The sequence below is a fragment of the Culicoides brevitarsis genome, chromosome 1, assembly GCF_036172545.1.
Source record: "Culicoides brevitarsis isolate CSIRO-B50_1 chromosome 1, AGI_CSIRO_Cbre_v1, whole genome shotgun sequence".
Taxonomy (NCBI): domain Eukaryota; kingdom Metazoa; phylum Arthropoda; class Insecta; order Diptera; family Ceratopogonidae; genus Culicoides; species Culicoides brevitarsis.
The window spans coordinates 20,838,409-20,849,856 of NC_087085.1; the positions used below are offsets into that span (position 1 = coordinate 20,838,409).

Genomic DNA, 11,448 nt, shown 5'->3' on the forward strand with positions numbered 1-11,448 from the left:
GAGAGAAAGAGTCCATCAATCAAATTCATTTTTATTATATTTTATGTGTATGTGCCTGTTGTTGCAAACGCAATGAAAGTTTGTTGAACATTTGCAAATATTGCATGGCAGAATTTTTATTGTTTGACTCAATTTTTGAACTGCAACTTTTTTTAAAAAATTAAAATGTATGTTTTGATAACTTTTTATTGGCATTTTTTAGTGGAATTAAAAAACAAATAAATTAAATGCAATTTTTGAAAAAATGCAATATTTTTAATTATTTTCAATTTTTTTATCATAATAAAATTAAATATAATTTTATTTAAAAAAAAAATAATTTTTGCTACACAATATTCAGTGAAATGAATTAATATAAAATTTGCACGAAATTTATTTTTATTTAAAAATTTATAAAAAACACAAAATTATTTTCTAGAAATTTTTGAAAAATTTCATATAATAAAATTTAGTTGGAAATTTCCTTTTTAATATTTTATGGACTGTCACTTTATATATTTTTCATTTTAATTTATTGTTCATTTCTTATTTTATTGATTTTTGTTCTTTTTTCGATTATTTTATTTTTATAATCTTATTTTAATTTTTTTTTATATTTCACAATAATTATATATATTATTTTTTAAACAATGAGCAAGAACACACCAACTCAGAATTTGTGAACAGATGATTTTAATGAGATCCATCACACACACGATCATTATTTTATTATATTCGTTAAAGTGGGAGTTCTAAACAATAATCATTTATTTTTTAATAGAATGATGTAACTAACTCACCTTTAAGGTTTTTTTTTATTTTTTTATAAAATGTTCACATAAAAATTATTTATTTAATAAATAGTGATGCACTTGTATTAATTTTTAATTTTTTTTATCTAACACATCAAGGTGTTTTTATGTGATTTAATATGTTGTATTGTATAATAATATTTATTATTTATATTTATTGCATGTAACAATATGATATAAACATTAATTGAAGATGTGTTAGAATCCACACCTTTTTTTTCTTCACAAATTTAATTTATTATGTTTGCCAATATTCCGCTCGTCGACCTATACGTCGAAAATCGCACAACTTACTAAACATAAAATTCACTGGAGTTAAAACGGCGTATGATTAATGCAACTCAACATTTCAGTTTAAACACAACCCTGAATTGTTAGCTTAAAATTTTGTGTGAGCGACGTATCGTGTACAATCGATCTCGTATTAAAAGTAAAACTAAATGAAATTTTTGTAAAAAGAAAATAATAAGCCGCTCAATTCCCCACCACGACAACCACAATTCTCCTCAAAGACGATTAAAACAATTGTCTTACACCCAAAATTGAACACTATCGCCAAAAGAGTTGTTCCCCACTACATTTCATACACCGTTAATTCGAAAGAAAAAAAAATGTAAACCCGCAGTATAAAAAAAATACTTTTGATTTCATTTGTGTATAAGAAATACCCCACCGCGCGCGCATTAATTCACTCAGTTATTTTTTTTTTTCGCTAAGTCAGTTGCGCACGAGGTTTACATCTCCTCAAATTCATAAAGTAATGATGCAAAAAAAAAGAGTTGGAGAAATACAAATGAAACTAAGAGTTGAACATTATTCGTGCATATATCTTATTAATGCTTTTTATGACAAAGCAATATGAGTATATTGGGTACGTGGCAACACGTTGGTAGAGAAACACGAGCAATATGTGCTTTATTGTTCGCGAGTGCAGCTGAAGATATTTAACACACATACCAACGTACAACGGTTGTAAAGTACAGACTGTAAGTAAGTATCTAACGCTAAACTAACGCTCTCTCGAATTTGCTCTTGTTCGTGTAAGTTATATGGATTAAGTTTCTCTCTCGAAATTTGTATGGAGTATTGTGAACTGCAACGTTCGTTTTGTTGTGTTTCAGGTAAGTTGTAAATACTTCTTCAAACTTTAAGAATATTTTGAGCTACACAGTGACTATACTTAACTTTATTGACAAATTAAATCGAGAAAAAACCTCCTTCTCTACAGTGCAAAGTCAACTTTGTTTACAACGTGGGCAAGAAAAGTGAATTACTTTGAAAAGTGAACTAAATTTGACAATGAACAGTTTTCGTTTTCCAACAATGAAAAACCTTAAGCTGCTTGGAGTCACTTTTACCCATCATTTATCGTTCAACGCCTATGCAAAGGATATAAACTCAAAGCTACAGAAAAGAAACTAAGCCCTTAGAGCAATTGCAGGGAGTAACTGGAGCCAGGACAAGGAGACCATCATACCAACCTACTAGGTGGAGACCATCAAAGATTTCAACACAAAACCATATGAGAATAACATCTTTAAAAACAAAGATTACATAAAGGTAAAATCCGTACAAAAACATACGGATGAGTGAAGCAGATTATTGAGAAGTACGAGTACTTCAAGAACATGGTTGAGTCGGATGAATCCGGTAATCAACCAGATCAGTTGCGCCCCACGACATCTGAAGTCCAAAATCGTTTAGAGGCCATTCGCTCTGCAGGACATAATCGTTTGGCATACGGACACGTCGCTCCAGGGGTTATAGCACAAAAATTTCCGTCAACTTTGCAGTATTATGGTAACCCCGAAGCTGAAAAAGGTTTGGAATTAGTGTTCAAGGTTCCGGAGCCGAAAATCACCGCACCAAATATTGCAACAACAACAATTCCGATGACTAAAAATTCAATTGTTCATTTGAATTCTGGGACACGTCAACAAATGGATGTAGATGCGGATGAAGAATTACCACCCATCAATGTTGCAGGTACCAGTAGTGGCACCAAAATCACGGATTCTGAGCAAGGAGAACCAAAAAAATGCCTCCCCAACTTGTTCTCTACAAAAAACGTGTTACTCGCTCTACTTTCATCGAATCGCCTATAAAATCTTCATTCAAGCATTGTATCCAAAACAAATTCCCCAAATCTTTAAAACCAAAAAAGATCTTCCAAGGACGTTTGGGAGGACTCCGTAAGGACTAAGAACACATGACGTCAATCTATTCATTGTGATATCCTTTATTGTTAAAATCTGTGACTTTGTAGAGTCCCTTTAAAAGTTTATAAAATTATGTATGTAACTTAAGTATAGCCATCTCATGTAAATTAAGTCGGAAGAATAAAACATCATCTCTTAATTATTGCGCATAACCAACTAAAATCATGACAAGAGAACTTCAGGACCATCCCAAGGATGTAGCAACATTCCTAGTCCTAAAAACTAAAATGTGACACCGGATCCATGTTATCTCACTAAGCAAATAAAAACTCTGCTTCCAGATAAGAAAAAATTATCATATTTCTGTCATTCACTCATTCATCAGATAACTTTGAAATTTCACACCTCATCAAAACTATTTGCTTAGTTCCTCAAATAATTTATCTTAATTTGATCTAAATCATGCCTCCGATCTTCACATCTCAAGCCACGCGAATACACACAAAAAACTGATCAACTTTCAACTAGACAACCGTAGCAATTTAGACAAAGCAATGCGTTTCACGTACCAACAATAACCATTAATTCCACACTTTCATAACACATACTCACGGGCATAGACATATTAGAAGAAATAAACGTTAAATATCATGATCAAGGTTGAAATTTAATTGACAGTTTGGACATACACAAAAACACACATACACAATATCTCCCGCTTTTTTCGTCAGTTCAAACGCTTGGCAGCAAAAAAATTGTTTCAAGCACACTTCATGTGAACATTTTTACGATCATTTTTAACATCATTGGTACTTCACTCACTTTTATTGTTTATTACTATTATTTTTTGTTCATATATGCGAAACATGCACCCACAAACTAACAGAAAAAAAACGCACACATTTTTTCTCATCACTCATTGAAGGAGGCTTATGTTTATAAAATAAATTTCAATCATGAATGAAATGTTTTGTTGGTTTTTTTTCTGTTGTTGTTGTTATCGTGATGCTTACGACTGTCAAAAATCGTGCATTTTTTTGCTCGTCATGTGTCGAGTAGCAATTACTTTAATTTGTTTGATTAATTACTGCGCGCGATATATTTATTAAAAACATTTTTCTTTGTGCAGTGATTTATCAAATACCGATCGGAACGGAATTCGGGACCAACATGGGTGATAATTTGTTTCTCTGTGAGTTTAATGAATAATGATTTGTTAATGAATTGAGGTTTTTGTTGTTGTTGTAGGGAGTGCGTGCCCCTGGGCTAACTAACTTGGATCATGAACTTATTGTCTCTGTACTTAATTTTTTTGAAGAACAATAAAAAGAAAAGGTATTGTTGTCATTTTTTGCTTCGAATTTTATATTCGTTAGGAACTAGCGTAGCCATGAAAATGATCGATGAATGGATTTTTGTGAATAGCGTGTTTCCTTATTTTTTAAACTGAGATTGATTTGAGACTTGGCTTAACGTATGAAAAGCTTAACTTGCTAATTTACGAGAAAATTTTTCAAAATCATTTTTTTTTCCAAAATTCTTTCTACCTACTTAAAGCTTAAAAATTTTTAAATTAATTTAAGTAATTTCTTAACTAATGATTTTTTTGCTTATCTTCTAGTTTATCTCAATTTTTTTAAAGTAAGAAATTATTAAGATTGTTCTAAAATTAATTGAAAATTTTAAATAATACCTTAAGAAATTAGATTTCGATTTTCTTAATAAAATTTAATTTTATTTTATTTTCTTAATATTAATAAAATAAAATTAATTTATTAAATTAAATTTTAAAAATTAATTCTATTTTTAAATATTTTAAGAATTTTAAAAAATAAAAATTATTAAAAAATAGAAATTTATTTTTTTCAAAAATCAATATTTTTCATTAATTCAAGAAATTTTAGTATCAATTTTTGTTTCCTTCCATCCGTTAAAAATTCTTAATTAATTATTTTTTGTCCAATTTTGATATTTAACCTTTTAGAACTCGAGTTTTTTTTATAAATACGTCTTTGAATAAAAAAAAATCGAAAAAAAATAATTTTCGAAATTTCCTATAAAAAATGTTCAGTTTTCTCAAAAAATAGCTTTAGCTTCCCCAATTGAGAAACTAACAAGCTTTAATCCTCGCATTCAAATGATCAGTATTTTGCATGCTTATGTCAATATTTATGACAATACAATCAACATTCGTTAAAAAGTCACATTCGTTGTAATAACAATCATAATCCCACGAATTATGTCTTGTTCGCACACACAAAAGCATTGCAAGAACTGCTCAAAAAATCGATAGACGCACAAAAAAACTCACGCGATTATATAAGAATTTATGACAATTGCATTGCATGATTAATTAAAACTTCAATAAATTTACATCAATCGATAGCATTAATTATAAAGGAATTAATTATTTCACTTGTCGAGAGTGTTGTGACACATTACCATCCTTTTACCGCCGCGCGCTTTAAAACACAAATAATGCAACGATTATAATTTTGTAATTAAAGCATAGTCGCTCATATGGCGCGCAGATTGTGCACGTTTTATCAACTGATGATAATTAAAAAGGTGTGTAGCCGTACGTCTCGAGAGTAAGTTATTGTCGTGTTACCCAGCAGAGAACGAACAGCAAGCAAGAAAAACTATGTTATATGTCACATAGTTGAGGGCACAACAATAAATCATAAATGTAATTTATACAACTGAACTGTTTTTTAATGAAAATTTATCCAGTAGTGGTTCACACGTGATTTCGAATCCAGATCAAGCTCCGTACGACGTACGACAACGACGACGACGACAATCAGGAAAAATAAAATAATAATTATCATTAAGGTGGTGTTGCGAGAGTTTGTTTTTGCTGCGAGCTGCTGTTGTTGGCCTGTTGTTGCTAAAAATATTATTGTCACACATTGCAATAATAATAACGACAAACATAAACATAAGTTGTGCAAACATAACGCACTCGATATTTTATTAATGTATGAATAAAATTTTAATTGAATCATTTGGTATCTGATTAAAACTCGATATTAATATTGTCAGGTATTTTATATTAAAATGTGAGACACATTTGTTTGAACAATATTGTTTATTGTATTAATATTTGCACATGTATGTTGTACTTTTAAACCATTTAAAATTTTAATGTATTAGTTCTCTATCAAATATTCATAAATATTAATTTTCGGAACAGTGAATAAATTTTATTAATTATATCTCCTTTTAGTTTCATTTTATTTATTTATTTATTTGTATTTTTGTTTCCGATGTAAACATAAATAAAATGACGAAAATTTTGTTTTTTTTCATAAATGTTTCGTAGAATTAAATATTTCGATTCATAAATAACTTCCTTTCACTTTGCTAGAATGACATGCGAGACTTGAGAACGGAACAAACCTTAAAAGTATCATATTAGGCGTTTTACAAGATTTTAAACACATGAGAGGAATGTGCGTTCTATTAATAAATATCTTATCTGGTATTCATTGAACAACATTTTAGAAACTAATTTATATTGATCAGAAAAGTATTTTATTATTATTATTTAATATTTTTTTTAGTTTTATATCACGAGATATTATAATTGGGAAGTTACTCGTAAAAGGTTCTAGATTTTTAGTTTAGAAAATTAATAATTTTTATTTTAATATAATTTAATTTTAATAACAAAATTAACATTAAATTTTTTAAAAAATAAAAAAAAATTATAAAAGTAAAAATTAAAAAAAAAATTAAATTTAAAAATTTAACAAATTAACTGTTATATGATTAAAAAAATAATTTTAGGTATAGGTACAAAATATTTCATGATTTAAATTTCAATTAAAAAATATAACATTTAATTATTTTTTAAAGCTTTATTTGTTAAAAGTTAAAATTTGTTCATATTCTTATTTAATATAAATGTTAAATAATTTTTAAAAAAATATGATTTTATATAAAAAATTAATTTTCACATTTTTCTTTCTTTTTTTAATATTTAATGAATATTTTAAAAAGTATTACAATATTGCCTTTAATTTATTTTATTTTTTATTTATTTATTTATTCTTTTTTTTTTTGACAACAAATATCATAAATTTGTTAACCAAATATTATTTTTGTAATTTCTATACAAACAACATACATATTTAACCAATTGTAAAAAATATTAATTAAACAAATATTTTTTTTAATGTAAATAAACATTAAAATTTTGTTTATTTTATCAATAGTTTTAATTATTTTGAAAAAATATTTTTTATTTACGTTTCTCATGAAACACTCCAAAAAAATCACACAAATTGAATAATAACTAGTTCCTATACTACATTACGATATAATAATACCCATGTGATATAATAATAAATATTTTGCTAATTTATTTCCCGAGTAGTAGACCCAAAAGTGCGTTGTCGAGAGGGAAACAGACAAAATTATTTACTATTTGGTGTCAGACATGAGGTCAAATTATCTGTTGTTGTTGTTGTTGTAAATACACAAGTCTCACTTTTATTTATTAAATATTCATAATAACATAATGTAAATTATTATATGCGCGTTTTTTTGTGCAGTTAATGTATAATTGTAATTTGTTATTCGTAGGTACCTACATTGTTGTTTTGCATTGACTTTTAAAATAAAATTTATGTGTTTTTGCTATTTTTTTTTTCATCCAATGATTATTGCGTTAACATAATGGGTTATTGACATCTCATCCATTCATTTATTCGCACAACATGAATAATAATTGGATTACATTTTATGAGAAAAATACATGAAAAAAGTGCATGTTTTAATTTTTTTTCCTGAGATAATTAAGACGAAAAGCGACGTGCAAATAATTAACGTGTAATTCAGTTAAATTATAACGTAATAAAGAACATTCATATATATCAAGTTATGTAACACTTCTAACAAGTTATTTAAACGGATATGCAGAAAACAAATTAGTGACACGATGATTTGAATTTGTCTCCTGAATGCCTGTGCTGGCAAACATTTTAACGTTGCAATTTATCTTCTTCCACATTTTCTGCCGTAATTTTCACATTTTGTAGTAAATTAGAGAGCAACTTATGCGACAAACGATATTATTATAAACTAGATTCAAATTTGGAGTTGTTCGTGCGCGAGTACCAAATGAAATTTGTTTTAATCAAAATTTAATTGCATTTCTACTTCTTGACAGGATTCTAGCGGAATTTCGCTCAATATGAAAGGTAAGTGAAATTACAATTTATTACAACTTAAAAACATTCTTAAAATCATAAATTTCAAACTTAATTATAAATTTTGTAATTGTAAAGATTTTTTTTCCCTGTTAATACTTGAAAGTTTGCCTATTATTCATTTTATTAAAATAAAAAAAAAATCAAAATGTTGTTAAAATATCACATCAGAAAAATACTTGAAAACTTCTTATTTCTCTGTGCAGGCAAATGTTTTAAACACCGTTAAAAATAAAGTTTAACAAAGCTTGTGAAACAATAGTGCACCAATAAACGTGTATATTGTATGCAAAATAACAAAAAAAAAAGCAACAACAACAAGTCTTTTAAAAGAAGAAATAAATATATAACTTATAAAACTTGTGAGATGTCTAAAAGGTAACAAACACTCCGACACGATGAAATAGCGAAATAGAAGAGAAGAGAAAAAAATAACAAAACGACGACAACAACTGGCAATTGTTATGTTGAGGTGCCATTCAAAATAAATATGTTGCTGTTTGTGTCGGTGCAATCAGCAAACAGCATGAAACTTGGTCTATTCGGTGTGGATGGCACAGTTTAGTTAGTTAGGTAGATGATGGCGATGATGAGGAAAGAAAGAAGGTGAGAATGTGGTAAACTTTAAAAACAACCAAAGGAAAAATATTTAGACAACGAATTTAACAGAAGGTTAGCGAATTGATTTTTTAGACAAATTTTTTAAAAGCGGATTTTGATATCTAGGATTGTAAAAAAGAAGGATAATGTTTCGATCGGCACAGAATTTTACTTTTTGTACCAGTAAACTTTGTTTCACCCGTCGATTTTTTTTAACACCCAATGGGCGAAAAACGGGTCAGATTGATCCCTCAAGGAATCAATTTGCTCCATTAAAGGATCAATCTGATCACTTAAGAGATCAACCTGATCTCCTTTCGAATCGGTCATCTGCAGACCCAAAATTTTAAATCATTCAAGAGATCATTTTGATTTCTTAAGAGGTCAATATGATCTCTTGAATGATTCAAATTTTTGGATCTGCAGATTCGAAAGGGGATCAGGTTGACCCTTAATGGAGCAAATTGATCCCTTAAGGGATCAAAAAAAGGGATCAAATTGACTCTTAAGGGATCAACCTGATCCCTATAGGGATCATTCTGACCCGTTTTTCGCTCATAGGGCAGAAAACTTTCAATTTTGAAGTCCGTAAAATTGTGATTCTCCCTTAGTTGTCAATTTTTCTGTCAAGTACTCCGAGGGCAGACCATTTTTGGCTTTGTCTATTAGTTTCAGTGCATTAAAATAAACTCTCTGCTTCACTTCAAGTAATTCTGTTTCATTGAGCCTACTCTTCAAGTGATTTATTGCATCTTCTTTGAATCGCCTTTATATCTTCGTTCTTCATCAGCATAATTATCGTTCTGCAGTAATCAATATGCGACTGTATCAGAGATTTGTACTACATAATTTTTGTTGTCTAAATTTTCTTTAAAGAATTTTATGAACTTGTCGAAAAATACTCAAATATTTTTTATCCTAAACATTTCTCACTTCAAGATGATAATTTTTCACCAGAAAACCATCATTCTAAAGTTGATCGTTTACATTTTGACATTCAGCGTTCAAATTTAATTAATCAACTTCAATTAAAAAATTTAAAAAAAATGATGCAAAATAAATAATCAAAAATTTTGCAATGACGCGAATTCAAAACAGCTATTTAAATATTTTTGAACCTTGAAAAAAAAATTCTGATTGCAAAAAACAATTCTAACTTTTTTTGAAGGTGATGTCACAAAAACACTTGTTAAAATACGATACGCTAATTTTTTGATAAAATTGATAAAAACAAAAATTATTGGCATTATAAAAGTAAGAAACGTCTTACCTTCGAGTCAGTTTCATTGATGCCGTTATCTGTTACTTAGTGTCAGAATGGCAAAATTTTCACTGTTCCTTTTATTTTTTTGTGTTGCCTCTGCGCACAGTTTTCCGGGTTTTTCAATTGCGAGTGAAGCCGTGAATCCGTGGTTATTTGAGCTCCTTGGAAAAGTAGGGAAATTCATGATCAATAACATTGGTATACCAGATTTTAAATATAACAGCAATGCACTTAATAATAATCACGTATCAATGTTTTGTTACGACAAGTGAGTTTTTCTTTTTTTTTAATATTTGAAATTTAAAAATGAATTTTTTTTAGAAAAGGGGAAAAGAAACCATTTTATAGGCACGTTCCTAAGTTAATCGACAGCGGTGTTCCCGTAGTAATTTTGATTCATGGATGGAGACGATTGATGGACCTGAAATGGATGGATGACGTTGCTTTAGGTGAATTTTATTTTTTTACCACGGTTTTATTTTTTTATTTATTTATTTTTTTTTCTTATTTCAGACTATCGAAAGTACAATAATAGCTCAAATGTATGTCTAATTTATTGGGAAGAACTTGCATGGGAAATTGATTTGATGAAATTAAAAGAAGAATCGCTTCCAAAAGTTGTTCGACGTACCGCTCATTTCATTAAGCTCCTACATGAAGATCACGGCATTAGTTATGATGACATTTCTCTCGTGGGTCATGGCATAGGAGCGCATATCGCTGGCGCCGCTAGCAACAAAGTAGATAATAAAGTTGGCAAAATTTACGCTTTGGATCCCTTTGGACCACTATACTCAACTTATATACAGGAGAATCCTGCAGGTCGCTTAGATCCGAAAGACGCAAAATACGTTCAAGCTCTTTACACGTCTTCGAATGTCTTGGGAACTGAGTTAATTGTGGGGCATCAAAATTTTAAGCCAAATTTGGGAAGAACTCCACAAACTCCCTGCTTGAATAGTTACATGGAACTCAAGTTTGTGTGCAGTCACCAATTGGCTGTTGATTACTTCAGATATTCTTTGAATCCAGAATATGAATTTACAGCAATGAAGTGTAACCGAAACATTACCAACTATATTGTGCAAAATTGTGGCAAGCAACATGTTTATGATCGGTTTGGAGTACATGCCGAAGGAATTAGTGGAGTTTTTTACTTTGAACCTTTCCCTGCAGCTCCATATGTGAAAACAAAAGACTTTTAAATCTTCTAAAATGAGAAAAATAAATGAAATGTGACGAAATTTAAATTTGTTATTTAATTTAATTTTTATAAACTGTAAAACTCTATTTTAATTATTTTTTAAATTTTTTCGAGTTTTAACACAAATTGAAATAATTATAAAAATGCTAAATTTTCATTTATTTAAGATTTTAAAAAATAATAAAAGTAGATGAATTTTGAAAAAAAAATCCGT

The 11,448-nt window shown here is 28.8% G+C and overlaps 1 protein-coding gene across 1 annotated transcript; it reads left to right on the forward strand.

Moving 5' to 3' along the window:
- The first annotated feature begins 10,281 nt into the window (after nucleotides 1-10,281).
- On the forward strand, nucleotides 10,282-11,235 carry LOC134837431 (lipase member I-like). The gene is made up of 3 exons (XM_063852805.1): nucleotides 10,282-10,298; nucleotides 10,352-10,479; nucleotides 10,544-11,235. The coding sequence occupies exons 1-3, from the start codon at nucleotides 10,282-10,284 to the stop codon at nucleotides 11,233-11,235; spliced, it is 837 nt and encodes a 278-aa protein (XP_063708875.1).
- The last annotated feature ends 213 nt before the right edge of the window (nucleotides 11,236-11,448 follow it).

Bases quoted from the DNA above. Each gene is read 5' to 3' on its own strand.
- LOC134837431 (XM_063852805.1), top strand. The intron at 10,480-10,543 runs GTGAATTTTATT...TTCTTATTTCAG, and splicing joins GATGGATGACGTTGCTTTAG to ACTATCGAAAGTACAATAAT.